This window comes from Camellia sinensis, unplaced genomic scaffold (assembly GCF_055761805.1).
Source record: "Camellia sinensis isolate YWXY unplaced genomic scaffold, ASM5576180v1 Unanchor3, whole genome shotgun sequence".
NCBI lineage: Eukaryota > Viridiplantae > Streptophyta > Magnoliopsida > Ericales > Theaceae > Camellia > Camellia sinensis.
The window spans coordinates 3,968,426-3,988,408 of NW_028129178.1; the positions used below are offsets into that span (position 1 = coordinate 3,968,426).

Here is a 19,983-nt window from a genome sequence, read left to right on the forward strand (position 1 = left end):
TCAATTTCAGATAATTAAGCCTCTAAGGCTTCAAATTTCTGATCTAAGCGTTCTCATGTAACAGATACTTTCCTTATTGAACAGATAGACATCTTGAATCACACGGTTTACTTACTTAATTTAAATTTCCCATAGGATTCCACAGTAAGCATTTAAAATCACAAAATAGGATCCGAAAATATAACAAAGAACATGTACGAGGGTCGGGTTATTACACTCTCCCCCCCTTAAATAAGTTTGGTCCTCCAAACTTGTTTTACCTTAGGGTAGAAACAGATGTGGATACTGATGTTGCATTTCCTCTTCTTTTTCCCAGGTTGCATCGGTTTCGTAATGTTCCTGCCATTCCACTTTTACCATTGGAATTTCTCGGTTTCGTAATTGTTTCACTTGCCGATCCAAAATGCGGATTGGTCTCTCCTCATATGTTAACTTATCATCTAATTCAATTTGGTGATGGTCAATAACATGAGGCGGATTCGCAAGGTACCCCCGAAGTATAGAGACATGTAACACATTATATACTTGACTCATATGTGGCGGGAGGGCAACCCGGTAAGCCACCGGACCTATTTTTTCCAAAATTTGAAAGGGACCAACATAACGGGGTGTTAACTTACCCCTTTTCACGAATCTTGGATGGCCTTTCATCGGAGTAACTTTTATAAAAACGTGACTGTCCACGTCAAATTCCAAATCTCTCCGTCGGTTATCCGCATAACTCTTTTGTCTACTTTGAGCCGTTTTTAATCTTTCCCGAATAACTTTGACTTTTTCAGTTGTCAACTGAACAATTGCAGGCCCTAGCAAGGATTTATCTCCAACTTCAGCCCAACATACGGGAGAACGACACGGTCTTCCATACAAAGCTTCATAGGGTACCATTGCAATACTTGAGTGGTAACTATTGTTATATGCGAACTCTACCATTGGTAAATGGGCTTCCCAACTTTCTTGAAACTCTAGCACACACATCCAGAGCATATCTTCCAGAGTTTGTATTGTTCTCTCGGATTGACCATCAGTCTGAGGATGGAAAGCTGTGCTGAATTTTAATTCTGTACCCATGGCTTCTTGTAAACTTTGCCAGAATCTGGAAACGAACTTTGGATCCCTATCCGATACAATTGAGACCGGTACACCATGCAGTCTTACAATTTCATTCACATAAAGGACCGCCAGTTTATCTGCATTGTACTGAGTCTTCACTGGCAGAAAGTGAGCAGACTTAGTTAATCGGTCGACAATGACCCATATAGAATTCATACCCCGAGGTGTCCGTGGTAATCCCACTACGAAATCCATGGTTAAATGCTCCCACTTCTATTCCGGGATTGGAAGGGGTTGTGATAATCCCGCTGGTCTTTGATGCTCCGCTTTCACTTGCTGACACTACAAGCACTTAGAGACGAAGTCTGCAATCTCCTTTTTCATGTTTGGCCACCAAAAATTTTGTTTCAAATCCCGATACATTTTAGTACTTCCCGGATGCATGGAAAATCTTGAGGCGTGTGCTTCTTCCATCAATTTCCATTTAAGTTCCAACACATTGGGAACACATACTCGGTCTTGAAATTTGAGTACCGAATCCATTAAACTGAACCCCGATTGTGGCTTGGTCTCCAATTCATCACATACCTTCTTTAAAACGTCATCCTCCATTTGATGTGACTTAATATCTTCAAGCAAAGTCGGTTGAGCCATTACTGCTGCCAGTACTGTTTCCTGTCCTGGTATCTTGAATTCCACCCTCATTTTATCCAATTCATTTACCAATTCCCTTTGCTCCGTAAACAGGTTGGCCAAATCTCCCATATTTTTCCGACTAAGAGCATCTGCAACCGTGTTGGCCTTACCAGGATGATAATGGATCTGTAAATCATAGTCTTTAATTAACTCTAACCACCGACGCTGCCGCATGTTCAATTCCTTCTAGGTAAAAAGGTACTTAAGGCTTTTGTGGTCGGTGTAAACTTCGCAGGTAGTACCATACAAATAGTGCCGCCATATCTTTAAAGCAAAAACCACCGCCGCGAGCTCAAGATCATGCGTGGGATAATTCTTTTCATGGGGTTTAAGCTGTCGTGAAGCATAGGCGATAACCCTACCACCTTGCATAAGCACACACCCTAATCCTTTATGGGACACATCACTGTAAATTACAAACCCTTCAGTGCCAGATGGTAAAGCCAAAACTGGAGCTGTGGTTAATTTCATTTTTAATTCCTGGAAAGCAGATTCCCGCTCTTTTGACCATTCGAATGCAACTCCCTTTCGAGTCAATTGTGTAAGTGGCCCAGCAATCTTAGAAAAATCTTGAACGAATCTCCTGTAATAACCAGCTAACCCCATAAAGCTACGCACTTCAGTCACATTGGTAGGAGTCGGCCATTTCACAATCGCCTCAATCTTGTGTGGATCAACAGAAACTCCTTCCTTTGTGATAATATGTCCCAGAAACGCCACCTCGAGTAGCCAAAATTCACATTTCTTTAGCTTTGCATACAATTTCTTTTCCCGGAGGGTTTGAAGAATTAAGCGAAGATGGGTCTCATGAGCTTTCGTATTCTTTGAATAAATGAGGATATCATCAATAAAGACCACCACAAATTCATCCAGATAGGACTTAAAAACGCGGTTCATCAAATCCATAAAGGCTGCTGGGGCATTAGTAACTCCAAAGGGCATGACCAAAAATTCATAATGACCGTACCGGGTTCGAAAGGCTGTCTTCTCAACATCGTCAGCCTTGACTTTTAATTGGTGGTATCCAGACCGTAGATCAATCTTAGAAAAGATCTGTGCCCCTCGAAGCTGATCAAATAGGTCATCAATTCTTGGCAATGGATACTTATTCTTGATTGTGACCTTGTTAAGCTCTCTGTAATCAATACAAAGCCGGAGTGTCCCATCCTTCTTCTTTACGAATAAAACTGGTGCCCCCCACGGAGATACACTCGGACGAATAAATCCTTTGTCCAATAAATCTTGCAACTGCATTTTCAATTCTTTCATCTCAACTGGCGACATTCTATACGGAGTCTTAGAAATGGATTGAGTTCCCGGTGCTACTTCAATTGTAAACTCAATTTCACGGTCTATTAACTGTCCTGGTAATTCTTCGGGAAAGACGTCCGGAAATTCACAGACAACTAGGATCATGTCGGTATTCCCACTCACCACTTGCTCCTCTAGCACACTGCATAAGTACCCCTGACACCCTTTCTGAATTAATTTACAAGCCCTTGTTGCGGAAATTAAATAAGGTGGAGGAGTCACTCCATGTCCTTGAAAAGTAGACTCTGATTGTCCTGGAGGGTAGAAACTGATTTGTTTAGTCAAACAATCTATAGTTGCACCATATTCACCTAAGCAGTCCATTCCCAGAATAATATCAAAATAGGCCATATCAAGAGGTAACAAATTGGCATACACCCGGATATCCCCATGTTGGAGTTCACAAGCAACATATATAGAAGTACAAATCACAGGACCTCCCAAAGGTGAAGATACACACAACATATAAGACAGTTTTTCTTCCGTTTTATCTAAATTAGGAGCAAATAGTTTCGACACAAAAGAGTGGGTGGAGCCAGAATCAAATAATACATGAGCGAAATGACCGTGAACGATAAATGTACCTGACACCACTGTTGCCGCGTTTTGCACATCTCCCGGAACCAGTGCGAACACCCTACCTTGTCTCGCAGTGTCTTTATTATTAGTGGGTTTAACAGTTGCCTTGGTATTGGAAGTTGGTGCAGACCCCGCTGAACTTGTAGTGGTTCTATTATTATTTTGTTGGTTTCTTTGAGGGCAATCCTTGATCAAATGACCCGTCTTACCACACTGAAAACAGGCTCCAGACTTCCGATAGCACGTTCCACGATGCTTCTTCCCACATTCCGGACAAGTCGGTATTGAATCCTGACTAGGGGTAGAAGTATTTGAACTCCCTAAAATCTGCTTCTTGTTTGGTGGAGCAGGCGACCCCTTCGACCATTGAGTATTTTGCCTCTTCCCTTTCCATTATGAGATTCGACTCTGAGTAGCAAGATTCCCTTCCGCTATAACGGCTCTCTCCAACACATCAACGTAAGTAGGTAACTTCAACATGTTGACCTTATCCAGGATAGCGCTCCGCAATCCCCCTTCAAATTTGCGCACCTTCCTATAATCCGTATCCACCATATGGGGTGCAAACTGAGCTAATTCTGCAAATTGGGCTTCGTATTCCGCAACGGTTTTGTTCCCTTGCCTGAGAGTTTCGAATTCCGTTACCTTCTTATCTCGCATGCTTTGAGGGAAGTACTTGTCATAAAACAATTCCAAAAATCTGTCCCATGTCAACCCTTGATGTACAGTTCTTGTAAGCATCCACCATCTGCGTGCCTCATCCTCAAGAGTAAAGGCAGCCAATTGCACCTTCTGAGCTTCTGTGCAAGGAAAGACTTCGAATAACTTCTCTATTCCCAACACCCATGCTTCAGCTTTCATTGGTTCTATCCCTCATTTGAAGGATGGCGGTTTCATCTTTTTAAACTCCTTAGTATGGGTGATAGTCCGGTCTTCAACATGGAAATCTTGTACTGCCGGTGGAGGTACCGGTAGTGGGGGTGGTTGTTGTGGTTGTTGCTGTTGTTGCCATAGGGTCTCCGCCATTTCCATAATCATTCTCTCCATTCTATCCAGCCGTGCAGAAGTAGCATCTTCTGTATCTTCTGTCCTTGTCCTCACCATTGCCTACACAATAATCATTTATACATAATAGACATATTTCAAAAGTGTTAACATTATCAGAGTAGACTTATCGCTGTCATCGCTTTTTCATATACTTTCAGACTGTCATACGAGATGCCTAACGCTTTTCTAGACACCCTAAAGCTCAATGGACCCGTGTGTGAGACAGCAACTCGTGCTCTGATACCACTTGTCACGCCCCAAACCCGCCCCTAGAAATTTGGGCATGACCACTTCAGAAACGGACACTTAACCTGGTATATATATATATCATATGGGGCCTTGACGGAAGCACAAAACATACAAGAATACAAAATTAAGCAAATCCCATTGAGCTATTTCTAACATGCCAGGATCTCATACATTACATGCACCATAAGAGGTTGATAGAATCCAAAAATATTTCTTGACAGTACATATATACAAACACATATACAGACCCAGCCCTGTGGTCGGGCATGTAACAAAACTATTGGAGTTATACACAATCAACCTTGGAAGGGTAGCCAAGAAATAAGCCAATTATCTTAGTAGACTTCACAAAATGGATGGCCTTGTGAGTGCTTGGACACACGAAGGTTGTCAAAAGGAACCGGGCATCATAGGTTAGGATTGACCACCTGGTTGGTTGCCTACAGAAACAGACATAACAGAGAGTGAGCCGAGCTCAGTGAATAGTAATACATAATGAAGCAATGCTCAACTTGAAACATGACATATATATTAATATATGTGTAAATGCAGAGGTTACAAAGTTAGCCTGATTCTGTATTCATCTTATAACGGCCTTAGGCCCAATCTTGAACATAAAAGCTTGATATATCACATTCTTAATTCATAACGGCTTGAAGCCCTTAAACATGGTGGCATAATGCCCTTGAACATAGTGGCACAAGGCCCTTAAACATGGTGGCATAAAGCCCTTATAACATATGGCACTAAGGCCCTTGAAACGTGTGGCACAAGGCCCTTGTAACTTGTTGGCATTGAAGCCCTTGAAGGTATACTTATACGAACTCAAGAGGTGTATCACACGGATTCTAGAGGTGGCTCACATCGTAGCACTTAGTTCCGTGTAGCACTCTGCTTCATATCGCAATAGCTTATAATGAGTGGCCGTAGGCCCAGCGTCTTATAGAATAAAGGTATTTTATCTTTCTCATTCCTTTCTTTACATTCTTGGAACATGCTTCAACATTAACATACATACATGAACCATACATACTTGAAACATTAATCATAGTTGCGTACTTGAGACATTAACATAGTCGTGTAAACGAAATGCTAATGAAAATCATTAACCATATGTAAAGAAGATAATGGTACTACTACTCACAGTGTTGCGATGATGTGCTTGTTCTTCCCGGAGTGTGCCCTGCACACATTCAACCTTACACAATTTAGTTTCCTTTCCATATTAGATCACTTTCTGTTTCGTTTTACTTCGGAGGAATTTATACATATTAAAAGGCATTAAATACATATTCCGACAACATTCGAGGGTTCTACACGCAAAACGGAGCGATCCACGTTTTTCAACATGGGCCGCACGTGCGGCAAACTCTCCCGCACGTGCGGCAAAAATGTCCCGCACGTGCCTTTTTGACAGTGTCCAAGCCCCTGTTTTTCACCATTTCCCGCACGTGTGGCCATGACTCCCGCACGTGCGGCAGCACCTCCCGCACGTGCGGCCATGACCCCCGCACGTGCGGCGATTCTGCTCAAATTGTCCGAAAATTTCTTACAAAATCCCATCTTTTGGTACATATTTACAAGGCTCAAATTAACATTCTTACTTGATAATACATGGTCCAAAATCATGTCAAGATGATGGCAATTACATCAATTTAATTTAGTTCATCATTCTTGAGCTCACAACATACACATATCCATGAGAATTCTAACTTTACACATCCATGAACATATATCCACATATTTGAATTCAAAGTAAAAGCTCAAATACAACTTCTCCATGGTTAATTCAAAGTGAATCAAGCAACCAAGTAAGAGTATTCTACCCACTAACTTCTACACATACATAAGGTTACAATTACTATCTTCAAATACCATAACCAAGGGAAAATCTTACTCAAAGCTAAGAGAAAGGTTGTAGGAAATAATTAGATTTACCTTAAGCTTGAGCTCCTTAGATTCTCTACCTTCTCCTTGTTGAATTCCTCTCAAACCTCCACTCTCTCTCTCATCCTTTCTCTCTTAGGAAATAGCTTGAAGAAACTCTTCTAAGTTATAGGATATGAACATGAATATATCCTTCTATATAAGCATATCATAGGTGAATAAAACGAAAATCATTCAGTTTAATCATCCTAAATTGAAATTGCATAAACATACTTAATATTACTTAAAAATTATGCTGATCACATATGTGAAATCAATTTCAGATAATTAAGCCTCTAAGGCTTCAAATTTCTGATCTAAGCGTTCTCATGTAACAGATACTTTCCTTATTGAACAGATAGACATCTTGAATCACACGGTTTACTTACTTAATTTAAATTTCCCATAGGATTCCACAGTAAGCATTTAAAATCACAAAATAGGATCCGAAAATATAACAAAGAACATGTACGAGGGTCGGGTTATTACAGGACCCATTAAAGTCTCCGGATTCGTAGCCCCCTTTGGTGCATGACACCTTAGGACCGATTAAAGTCTTCGGATTCGGAGCGCCCTTCGTGGATATCACGATTGGCCAAACTAAGTCTCCGGATTAGGAGCCCCCATTGGTGCATAACACCTTAGCGTTGACTAAGTCTCCGGATTCGGTGTCCCCCTTTGGTGCATGACACCTTAGGGCCGATTAAAGTCTCCGGATTCGGAGCGCCGTTCGTGGATATCACGATTGGCCAAACTAAGTGTTCGGATTCGGAGCCCCCTTGGGTGCATGACACCTTAGGGCCGATTAAAGTCTCCAGATTCAGAGCCCCCTTGGGTGCACGACACCTTAGGGCCGATTAAAGTCTCCAGATTCGGAGTGCCCATGGGTGCATGACACCTTAGGGCCGATTAAAGTTTTCGGATTCGGAGCCCCCTTTGGTGCATGACACCTTAGGGCCGATTAAAGTCTCCGAATTCAGAGCGCCCTTCGTGGATATCACGATTGGCCAAACTAAGTATCCGGATTCGGAGCCCCCTTTGGTGCATAACACCTTCGGGCCGACTAAGTCTCCGGATTCGGTGTCCCCCTTTGGTGCATGACACCTTAGGGCCGATTAAAGTCTCCGGATTCGGAGCACCGTTCGTGGATATCACGATTGGCCAAACTAAGTCTTCAGATTTGGAGCCCCGTTGGGTGCATGACACCTTAGGGCTGATTAAAGTCTGCGGATTCGGAGCCCCCTTGGGTGCACGACACCTTAGGGCTGATTAAAGTTTCCAGATTCGGAGCGCCCTTGGGTGCATGACACCTTAGGGCCGATTAAAGTTTCTGGATTCGGAGCCCCCTTTGGTGCATGACACCTTAGCGCCGATTAAAGTCTCCGGATCCGGAGCCCCCTTTGGTGCATGACACCTTAGGGCCGACTAAGTCTTCAGATTCGGAGCCCCCTTGGGTACATGACACCTTTGCACTGATTAAAGTCTCCAGATTCGGAGCCCCCTTTGGTGCATGACACCTTTGGGCCGATTAAAGTCTCCGGATTCGAAGCCCCCTTTGGTGCATGACACCTTAGGGCCGACTAAGTCTCCGGATTCGGAGTCCCGCTTTGGTGCATGACACCTTTGGGCCGATTAAAGTCTCCGGATTCGGAGCGCCCTTCGTGGATATCACAATTGGCCAAACTAAGTCTCCGGATTCGGAGCCCCCTTAGGTGCATGACACCTTAGGGCCGATTAAAGTCTCCAGATTCGGAGCCCCCTTGGGTGCACGACACCTTAGGGCCGATTAAAGTCTTTGGATTCGGAGGCCCCTTGGGTGCATGACACCTTAGGGCCGATTAAAGTCTCCAGATTTGGAGCCCCCTTTGGTGTATGACACCTTGGGGCCGATTAAAATCTCCGGATTCGGAGCGCCCTTCGTGGATATCACGATTGGCCAAACTAAGTCTCCGGATTCGGAGCCCTCTTTGGTGGATAACACCTTAGGGCCTACTAAGTCTCCGGATTCGGAGTCCCCCTTTGGTGCATGACACCTTAGGGCCGATTAAAGTCTCCGGATTCGAAGCGCCCTTCGTGGATATCACTATTGGCCAAACTAAGTCTCCGGATTCGGAGCCCCCTTGGGTGCATGACACCTTAAGGCCGATTAAAGTCTCCGGAGTCGGAGCCCCCTTGGGTGCATGACACCTTAGGGCCGATTAAAGTCTCCGAATTCGGAGCCCCTTTGGTGCATGACACCTTAGGGCCAACTAAGACTCCGGATTCGGAGCGCCCTTCGTGGATATCACGATTGGCCAAACTAAGTCTCCGGATTTGGAGCCCCTTTGGTGCATGACACCTGAGTGCCGATTTAGCCGCCGGATTCGGAGTACCCTTTGGCACGAACAAAACAAAACTCGTCAACATCACAAATAAGGTGCTTAACTAAGCATATAAAAAATTCAGAATGAGACGCAAATGTTCGAAATAAAGCTTTTTATTCGATCAAACCGTTGTTACATAAACGCAACCCGCATTTGAGCATTACAATTTTTATTTAATCACACAGTTGTTACCTAAACGCAACTTGCATTTGAGCATTACAATACCCATTTCCAAACTTAAAAGCCAAAAAAGGGAGAAGACACATTGGTAAAGCGGCAGCGCCGAATCAACTCCCGTCATCTGAAAGTCCTCCGCGGTTTGCAATGCCTTGAGCCAACCGTGCCCAAGTCCTCCCCTGATACCATTGACAATGTCAAGGCAAAGATCCAGGACAAGGAAGGATAAAAACCCAACGGTCGTTGCCTTTCCTTTCGGGGTGATCGGCTTCGACGACTTGAAGGTTCATACCAACTTTTGGACGCCCTACTTCCCATACGGATGGGTCCTCTGCCGCGCTCCATGGCAACACCAAGATCGGCTGAACTCCATTCCCTCTAACTAACATCCCCACTTATCCCACCACACATGAGTGATTGTTTATCTACGCGAAGCGCCCACTCCTTTTATTTTTAATACTGGCAGCGATCTAGAGGCCCCAATCCCGAGGCGATTTCACTAACACTAAACTCCATGAGAAAAATGTCGGTTGACATTCACCATGGCGTAGTTATCCAAACGACTTTTTGAAACACGTGCACTGGCCGAAAATCTAGGCCCCGAGCCGAGTTGAATTTGTCGCAGCCACTCTACCCACTGGCTTTCGGCTTCCTCAAGTTACAATAGCCTCATTCAGGGATAAACGGCTATCACGTATGGGTCGACCCTGCTGATCAACGTTTATACATTCATTCAAACATATACAGTAAAACGAAACGCAAACATACCAAATACGAACTGCAACAAAATATTTATCACAGAACGTTTTTTATTCGATAAAACAAGCAATATATTAGATAGTTTTGAACACGATCTGCGTTTCAACCTTACAATAAGTATACTTATACGACATCACCTCATCTTCACTCTTCTCGACTTCAAAAGCAGAAAACGGAAAATGTTTACTGTGGTAGAGTGGCGATGCTGAATCAATGCCCGACGCTCAAAGAGCTTCTACGGCTTAAGATGCCTTGATCCAACCGTGCCTAAATCCACGATTTTCACTTCGGTAAGTTTTTCCTTGGTCTTTTCGATTCCAACTTTTCGGCCGTCATGAAAACCTTTCTCATAGGCCCTCCCCTTCGCGTTCTCCATTGCGAACATACTCGTCATCTCACGATCGGCAAGCGCGGAACTGATGAGCCGACTGGTAACCCTTTCTTCCACGATTGGGTTTTCGTGCCTGGCAGGTTGTGCCTGGGCCGCCTTGGCCTTCCTTATCTTGCGCTCATCCGCCTCTGCGCAAGCCTCCAAACTTCGAATGCATTCCTCTTTCTTCTCCATCTCTCGGCAGGCAGCGCGCAACCGCATGCCGATTTCATAGGCAGTGTAAAGCCCCTTCACCGCCCCATGAATGCCTTCGTGAAATACTTCGTAGTCCTGATGACCTACCATCGATTGCTGAACCTCAGGAGGAAAAATTTGTCGAGCAAACTCGATCGCTACATTTGGGTCCCGAACGATCGAGTCCACCTCTGTCATGGGTCTATTCCCCACAAATACCGCAAAGCTTAATGGGCACGGATTAGAGTCTGATCCCTTCTCGACTCGAGGTTGAGAAGATCTACCCTGCGACTGCTTGTCTCGCCTGGGCGACCTGCTTCGACATCGAGGAGACTGACACCTCTCTCGATCCCTGGAACTCCTACCCCCTGTGCGCGAAGGGTCACCACCTCGATGCATGTCTCCACCCAGCTCAGCTAGCATCCTCGCTTCCCCTCTACTGTTAAAGAAAAGTCTGTTCGACATTCACACGATACCTTCAAAAGCTGGAGTCAGTTCTTTACTGTATTCATAAAAGTTGTACCCTTAATCATTTATCCTTTACAGAGGCAGCACCCTCGAGGCAATTTCATTAATTGTGAAAACCTCAATCGCCCAGCGCCGACTGGATAGACCTGTCGGCGCCCGAATGATCATACACCGCCTGGGGCAAGGGCATGATAGATTAATCAATCTATTCGGCTTAGGTGCCCCAGCCGGCTCATGAATCAACTTCAGAATGATCATGCGCCGCCTGGGGCAAGGGTGTGATAGATTTATCAATATATTCGGCTTAAGTGCTCTAGTCGGCTCATGAATCAACTTCAGAATGATCATGCCCCGTCTGGGGCAAGGGTGTGATAGATTTATCAATATATTCGGCTTAAGTGCTCCAGTCGGCTCATGAATCAACTTCAGAATGATCATGCCCCGTCTGGGGCAAAGGCGTGATAGATTTATCAATATATTCAGCTTAAGTGCCCTAGTCGGCTCATGAATCGACTTCAGGATGATCTTGCGCCACCTGGGGCAAGGGCGTGATAGATTTATCAATATATTCGGCTTAAGTGCCCCAGTCGGCTCATGAATCAACTTCAGAATGATCATGCACCGCCTGGGGCAAGGACGTGATAGATTAATCAATCTATTCGGCTTAGGTGCCCCAGTCGGTTCATGAATCGACTTCAGAATGATCATGCACCGCCTGAGGCAAGGGCGTGGCAGATTTATCAATACATTCGGCTTAAGTGCCCTAGCTGGCCCATGAATCGACAACAAAACTAAGTTCGCCTCCTCTGGCGCCCGAATGATCATGCACCGCCTGGGGCAAGGGCAGATTAATCAATCTATTCGGATTAAATGCCCCAGCCGGCCCATAAATCGTTTCAGCATAATACCAACGAACTATTCGGCATACGAATGATAAGATTGCCATGATATTCAATCATAGAAAGGTCAACAGAGTAGTCATTCTAACTAAAGTAGTGAAAGGCAAACATTCTGCACCAACATAACATCACAAACTGCGCATTAGTAGTGAAACAAGAAGATAATTTTCATTAATATATTGAGCGCAGACATTAGCCAATTTATACATGAAAACTACTTGGAACCAACAAAAGTCCTAAAAACAAAAACATACATTAAAAGGGAAAGTATTTCACAAAATTCGAATGACTCCCAGATCAATCCTCAAGGTCAGGCTCAAGTGGCTCAACGTCCACCTGCTCAGAAGGAATTGGCAAGGCATATGTAACCCAGCGGCATCAAGGGCCTTGAGCCACCCGTGTTTGAACCCCCGATTCTCAAACTTGGGGACTTCATCTACGTATTCTTTGAAGGCGGCACCTTTTTCTGCTTCAAATGCGGCAGAAGCCTCAGATTCTGCCATTTCCTTGGCCGCCTTCAACTCTGCTAACTCAGTCTCCATCCTGTTAAGCACCTCCTCGGCGAGCCTAAGCGATTCTTTGCTCGCGTTCGCCCTATCTTCGGCATCAGAACGGTGCTGATCGGCAGCCCGAGCCCTTTCCACTTCGGCTTCAGCACGCGCAGTCTCCATAGCGGCCCTCATCATCTCAAACTCGGCCCTGCTCTTTTGATCGACCACTTCTGACTGCAAACGATCAATCCTCTCAAGGGCATCGTGTAGGCGGCGGCCCAGGTCGGTGATCCTCCCTACCGTCTGCAAAACGAGTTGGGATCATTAGATGCCATAGGCAACCAAAATCAAAACAAGTCAAAGTTCACCTACTAAAAGGGCCGGCTGCGCAGATAGGGCTATGGCCACCAAATCCGGCACGGCATGAATGGATGCCTTATCAGCCGGTAGGGAGACTGACGCCGCCAGGCTCAAGGCTACCACCGGGTCGGTAATGATGGATGCGTCAGAAAGAATTGGCGTGTCTCTAATCTTTGGCCGAACAATAAAAGGAACAACCACGTTCGATTCTTCTAAGCGAGGCCTTTTGTCGGCAAGACTATCTTCTGAGCCAACCTCTCCCTCGCGCGCTACGCTTCTTGCTCCGCTCTTCCGGAATCAACCGTTCATCCATGACTGGTTGTTCAACCTCTTTCACTGTTTCGGCCACAACAATCTTAGCCGGCTCTTCAATAACGGTTTCAGAAGACTCAACCAAGGCAGGTCCAGAACGGGCGGCCATACCCTCGGCATTTTTCTTTCGAGCCATCTACGTCAGGCTTTCCCCAGCCATACCTTCAAAAAAATCGTCGAGTAAGTCTCCCAAACCTCCAAAAATATCTCCAAAAGAAAACTCCGCCCGACCTGAAGTGGACGGCGAGGTAGGCTGACTACGTTTGGCTACCTCAAACGCCGAGTTTAGGTCCTCGCCAACCTCTTCGGCCTCCTCAGCGAGCTCTCTGTCTGGTTCGGCGACTACCTCTACCACCAGCTCGACGTGTTGCCCCGAGTCAGAGGCTTCGAGACCAACTTGTCTGAGACTCTTGAAGCTAGGGAAGATAAGAGCCGCAAGCTATCGATCGCCGGATGGAATTGGAATATTGTCAGCGGCTGAAAAAGTAGTGTAAGAAGGCTCGTATCGAAGAAGTATGTGGGCCGCTTTCACTTGCTTCTGTAAGTTTGGACAGCCGAAGTATCCGAGTGCAGTCGCAACCTGTGCAAGGACTACGTCATCGGTAGAAACCAGAATCTTTTTCAAATTACTGCCTGCAAAGGCAAAGGGTTAGACACAGGGGGAAAGTCGAGTAAAAGAAAAGTTCAGTAAAACACAAGGAGACACACAGCAACCTGGTTCACCCCTCCGTCTGGGAATAGGGTCTAGGCGATCCTCGCCTTTGCCAAATTCCCAGTTCCCTCGGATATTGACCATTACGTCATCCACACGCTTGCCAGAACTGGCGAGCATGGTTACCAAATGATGGTCAGTATCCTTGGCCCTAAGAAAGTACCGCCCAAGCCGACCAGAAGATTTGGCTAAAGCATAGCAGTGCCGAATGGCTGAAATCCCAAGAATGATCCTGAGGCACTGGTTCAACTCTGCGATCCCCATTACGATTCGAAAAATGTTCACGTTGGGCTGAGAAGGAATCAGACCCCAATAGCGGAGGACGGCCCTAAGGAATGGATGTAGGGGAAAACGGACCCCGCCCTCTGCAATGGATAGGAGAGGAAAGATGATTGAATTTTGATCCTCTCTCTTCATATCCAGAGTGTTGTCCGTCACTAGAGATAAATGAACATCGTCAGGGATGGAAAAGTATCGCCGGAATCCGGAGACACGACCCTCAAAAAGGAGGTCTTTCAAGTGTTTGGCCATTTTCACGGGGAATAAAGGGTTCACCAAAATGAAAATAATAAACAAAAAGTAAGATTATAAAGAAAAGAGAAGAAGACTTACGAAGGAGCAAGGGAGACGAGGGTAGACAGAGAAGAGTTGCAAAGAATACGAGTCAGAGAAGGGATATCTGCTGGCAGTCCAAGAGTCTCGAATACTCGACGAACTGTGCATTCGAAAGGACTGAAATTTCAAATCACAATAACTGCGAGACGCACGATTGAGGTGGGAAAGCGTAATGATGAACGAAAAGGTGTGCGCATACTGACATCTATATTGGGGTATGCGAAGACGCCTAACCTATTTTAACCTTTCCAATTCAAGACCAAACACACCGATTAACTTCCGTCAATGGGGTGTTCGGGGGGCAATTGTGGGGGCCGAATACATGGAAAAATCAGATGGTGCGTACCATTGGAAGACTGATATTAATCGGCTATACCCTACGAGAGTGGGGAGCCGAATATAATATATGTGCTGAAAAAGTGTAAGTCCTTAGGGCCACATAAAAGAAAGGACAATGATTAAAAAGTAGGCCCTGGCCCCGAGGATCAAAAAGAACAGGTATAAATACAGGAACAACGGTTATAGAAAGGTATGTAAGAATCACTTCACAAAACTTAGCAAAGAAGCTACCCTGAGTATCTGAACTAACTTGTCCGTCGGAGTGCTAATTCCGGCACCCTGTAGACACCCATTTTTGACCGTCCTCAAGACTTGGACGTCACCGTTTGAACACTCGGTGATCATCCATGTTTGTGTTCGTTTGGAGTTCCCGGAGGTCTCGGCTACGCGCCTTGCCTCAAGATCTCCGAATTCGACCGTTAAGTGTCTGGTTTTGCACCAAACACTTGCATCTTGCCTGGGAGAGGCAGGGAATGCCTTGTGAGGCATCCCCACACACCACCGGCAGCAGCTAGAGGCCATCGGCTGGCCTTTTGATGCCATCGGCACTTTTTATTGCCGGTCGGCACTATTTGTTGCCGGTCGGCACTAAATTTTGTCAAAATGACATTTTTGGGCAGCCGACTACTGTTCATCGACTTTATGGAGATATTTTGTGCCAGCTGTGATAGCTGGCACCAACTCTGCCTCCCTCCATACACGTGTATGGAGGGATTGCCCTCTAACCAAGCTTGTTGTATAAGCTTTGCAAGAGGGAGTCCTCTAAGAGGAAGGCTCTCCTCTTTGATCTAGGTTAGAGACTTAGAAGCAAAAACCAGAGCTTAGAGATATAGATACACCCTATCTCTATATCTCCCTCTCTCTCTCTCTTTGTGTGTGTTTCCTTGGCCTAAAGGTGGATTTTACCTTACTTTTGCACCATTACACACACTATTACACCTAGCTCCGAGATTGAGGGACTTGGGGGGTTGATTCTTGAGTTTTTGGACTGATTTTGATCAAAAGAAGAGGGCTAGACCATTTGTTCTTCAAAGGTTCTTCAAGGGTGAGCATCTTGCTTTATGTTCCCCAAACTTGCAATAGTTATTTACCTATCTTGCTTGCTGATTTAGCTTTTGTGCATAACATGAAAAAGGCTTGTATTCTCATGCTTTAGAACTTTCATTAAGGTTGTTTTGTGGTTTGAGTGCAAACTCACCTTATTAGGCTTTATTTGGCCTCTTTTTGTGCTTCCCTTGTGAGGCCTTGTTTGCTTGAGTGTGTTGATCTCTTCACCACTGAAAACCAGTGTATTTTGGTGGTAAAGAAAGTGGTTTGAAGTCTTGCATTGGGGAGGGACACCCCTCTCCCTTCATTGTTTTGTTTCCTTGTTCATTTTGGCCTAAAAGGGTAGCATGTATGCTTGATCATTTTTAGCCTTATTTCATAAGTTTTTTGGATGTTTTAGGTCATATGTAACCTCTGTTTTTGGCCGGATTTGTGCCTCCTTGTATGCTTGTAGTACTTGCTTTGCATTGCTCCATTTGGCCTAGAAATGCCCCTTGTGTTTAGACCATGATTTTTGCATGTGTTGGCTTGGTTCCATGAAGATGTTAGCACTATTTTTCCATGCTTAAAGTCTGTTGGTTATCCATTTGGTCATGTTTGACATGTTTGATAAGGTTGCTATGCATTTTGGCTTGTGAGCCCTCAAGTATATGAGTCACAAGCATGCCTTAGTTGGTCTACTTTAATGAGTTGAAGTTGTTTGCCATGTTATTTCAGTCCCCAAATCATGCTAGCATGTTTGCATTCATCGTTCCTTTTGTGCCTTGAGGGTGTGCCCTTTTATGCCTACATTTGAACTTTAATGCATACACTCCTTTGGAGTCATTTTAGCTGCCATATTAGGAGGGTTTGGAGTCCTATTTTGTCTGCAAAAACTCTGTTTTTACTTGTCTAAACCATGCCATGAGTGGTCATGTTGGTGGGGGCGAAATGCCTTCTTTTTGTGCCTTAGCCTTGGGACCATTGGATTGCTTGTTGGTATAGGGTTTGTCCACCTTTTGGACACCTTTTTACCACTGTCTTGAGGAGGGTGAAGGTCTGCCCCTTTACCATTTTGAACGACCATTGCAAGCTTGTTCCATGTTTGTTGTATGATTGGTTCACTAATGTGTTGTCCCTTGCTAACCTTGTGGCAAATTGGTCCATGTTTGCATCATATTTGCACCTTGCATGCTTAGCATTGTATGCTTGCCATGTTAGTTGCATGACACTTGGTACGCCTCGCATCTTGTCATCTTGTTGCATTTTGAGTAATGTTTGCATGACATGCATTGCATTTACTTGGTTTGGGGTGTCAAACCAAGTGTGGGAATCAAGGAACATTCATACTTCAAGTGATGTAATGTGCCTCGATTCTCGGTCACCGGGGCCTTTGACTCCAACTTGATAAGGCATTGGTTCTCATTTTGTTGTTGCATGCATATTTATATCAAGTGGCAAAATTGATCCCTTGGGCTATCACGCACCATTGATGGCTCGAGGATCGAGGATCATGCTTCCTTGAGTTCAAAGCATGATAGGAAGCATGACCATGCTCACATATGTCTGAAAACCCCATGCCATGCACTGTCTGCTCTCTATTTGCTGTCAAAACTGTCTTCTGCAGGAAATTTCTGAAGTGCCGATGGGTCCAAGAACAGCCGGTGGAAATTGTAAAGTGCCGGTGGGAATTCTGTCTGGCCGATGGTGCTCTGCAGCATGCAAGGAACCTGTTCTGGAGTTTTGGCAATTTTTAGAAAGACAGGGCAGTGTAAACAGAGGTGGCAGAGATATGGTACGGGTCTTTTCGGGCGAGACGGTTTCGAGCATGCATCATTCGCGCATCCCAAGGCAGAGGCTGCGGCCACCCTTTTCTTTCTGTTGCATTCTTTCTTTTAATTAATTAGAAATTCTATAATATTTTTATTTGCTTATTATTTGGGACTGTAATATTTATATGGTTCCTCCGAGCGAGGACAATTGTGTAATAAGTGTGCGTGAGTGCGTGTATGTCTTCCAACCTCACGTCTTTCTTCCCTTTTATTTATCTACTTATGATGGTAGATTAGGGCACGTTTAATTTTGCATACCTTATGCTATGCATGCGTGCATTCATGCATTTGTACTGCATGCATTAGGCTCGGTACATCACGCTAACTGCATTTGCACTTCAATTCACAAATTGAATATGTGATAGCTGATCATATTTCATATGCCATGTTTAGGTTAGCCGAGCCTATCTAGATTACATTTTTGCATGCGATGCATTAGCCATTCTTAACATGAACTAGGACATGCATGTTTGCTAACTAGTTTACTGTTTTGGCATGGAGTACGATGTAAGTATTTATGTTTTAGCATCCCGCATGCGTGCGAGTGTTGCCATGACAGTATGCTTTCCATGCGGCTAAATGCTTATATGATAAACTGTTTGAATGCCTGTGGATGAAGGTTGGATTGTCTGAGTTGGAAAAACTCGTTGAAATCCGTATTTTAGCCTACTTGCGAGTAGCAAATTCCAAAGTACTTTTTTTTAAAAGACAAATGGATATGCAATGTTTATTTCCAAATTAGGCAATCTTGTCTATACTTGTTTGCTGCGCGCATAACATAGTAATTCTAGACTAATAATTGGTATAAGAACACATAACGTTTTCAAAAACGGATATCACGGTTAGTAGAGGCCGGTCTTCGGACCGGGCGAAAGGGGGTGCTTATAGCTGACCTTCCCCGATCGTACCCAAGCTCCCGAGCCGAGACAACTCCGGTGATGACGGACATGTGGCCTTCGGCACCGAGTCAGGGTTTCCTAAATTTCCCCATTAAAAAAATATTTAGGTGGCGACTCTGTATCTGGCAAAGCAGTCCATGTTTGGCACTTCTTTTAAAAAATCTGTTTCTCAAAACGATTTGCCGGATTTGGACTCTTTGGTTCAGGTTTAGAACCGTGACACAAATCGAGTCCGAACTGTAGCGGGGTCCCCTCCGCGGACGTGTTACAGTTTCTGGCGACTCTGCTGGGGCAATTAGAGAGCTTGACTCGAACTCATGATATCCTGTTTTGATTTCGCTTATGTGTTTCTTTGCATTGCATGTGCATTGGTGCGCCTAGGAACACAGTGTTTGCCATCTGCCATTCCTGAACGGTTTGCCGGAGGCTTGTCTTGTCAAGGCATGACCATAAGGCTGACCGGCTATGGGCTCTGACAGTATGGGAACACAAACCCCGGTTTTACCGGGGCACCTTTTTTTGACCATTCGACCAAGTACATATTCGGATCCGTAGTGACCATTCCATGATAGGACAGGCTGCTTACCCGATGTTAGGTTGTTTGAGAACTGCTGCGTGCATAGTGGAACCCTAGCTCCTGACAAAATAGGACAGGGAAACCTTAGCCCAACATAGGGGTGTTTTGGCTCTTTCTACTTGCTATGTGCTTTTGGAGTGTATCTTTACAGGAATGTACATACCAGTTTGCGAGACTGGGGCATCAAGCCTAAGGGTATGGGTATCAGAATTCAAGAATTAGTTATATCCGCGGGTATCAAATTCAGTATGTGGGGAACAGAAATTCGGGGAACAGTGATCAATGTCGGGGAACAGTGTGTTCGGCTTACCAAACTGTGTATTGTGAATGCCCAACTGCGTGTTGTATGTGTTTATTTTATGCCGTTGTGCCGTCCGATTGTTTGTTTATTTATTGCTTTATTTATCTTTTTGCTAGGTAGTTTAGCACCATTGCTTCCAACCCGGAAGATATTCCCCGAGCACTCTGGATTAGAGGTCGTCGGCTCCATCGATCTGAGGATCCGATAGACGGACAACCAGTGTACCGCTCCCTACCCCCGGTTACTAGACGGAGGACAGCTGGGCAGAGGATATCAGTTCAACAGTCAGTTCAGAGGGCCTTATCTACCCCGCCTGGGTTCAGTAGGGATCAGGGTCCTGTTTCACCTACAGAAAGAGAACACATACCAGTAATCCAATCAGAGCAGAATAGTATGGCTAGCTTAGAGGAGATGGTGCGCCAACTCCAAG

The 19,983-nt window shown here is 45.0% G+C and overlaps 1 protein-coding gene across 1 annotated transcript; it reads right to left on the reverse strand.

Moving 5' to 3' along the window:
- Positions 1-4,029: 4,029 nt before the first annotated feature.
- LOC145816213 (uncharacterized) lies at positions 4,030-4,497 on the reverse strand. Its single transcript, XM_082912509.1, has one exon. The coding sequence runs from the start codon at positions 4,495-4,497 to the stop codon at positions 4,030-4,032; it is 468 nt and encodes a 155-aa protein (XP_082768635.1).
- Between the last annotated feature and the right edge of the window lie 15,486 nt (positions 4,498-19,983).

Bases quoted from the DNA above. Each gene is read 5' to 3' on its own strand.
- LOC145816213 (XM_082912509.1), bottom strand. From the start codon at position 4,497: ATGAAAGCTGAAGCATGGGTGTTGGGAATAGAGAAGTTATTCGAAGTC.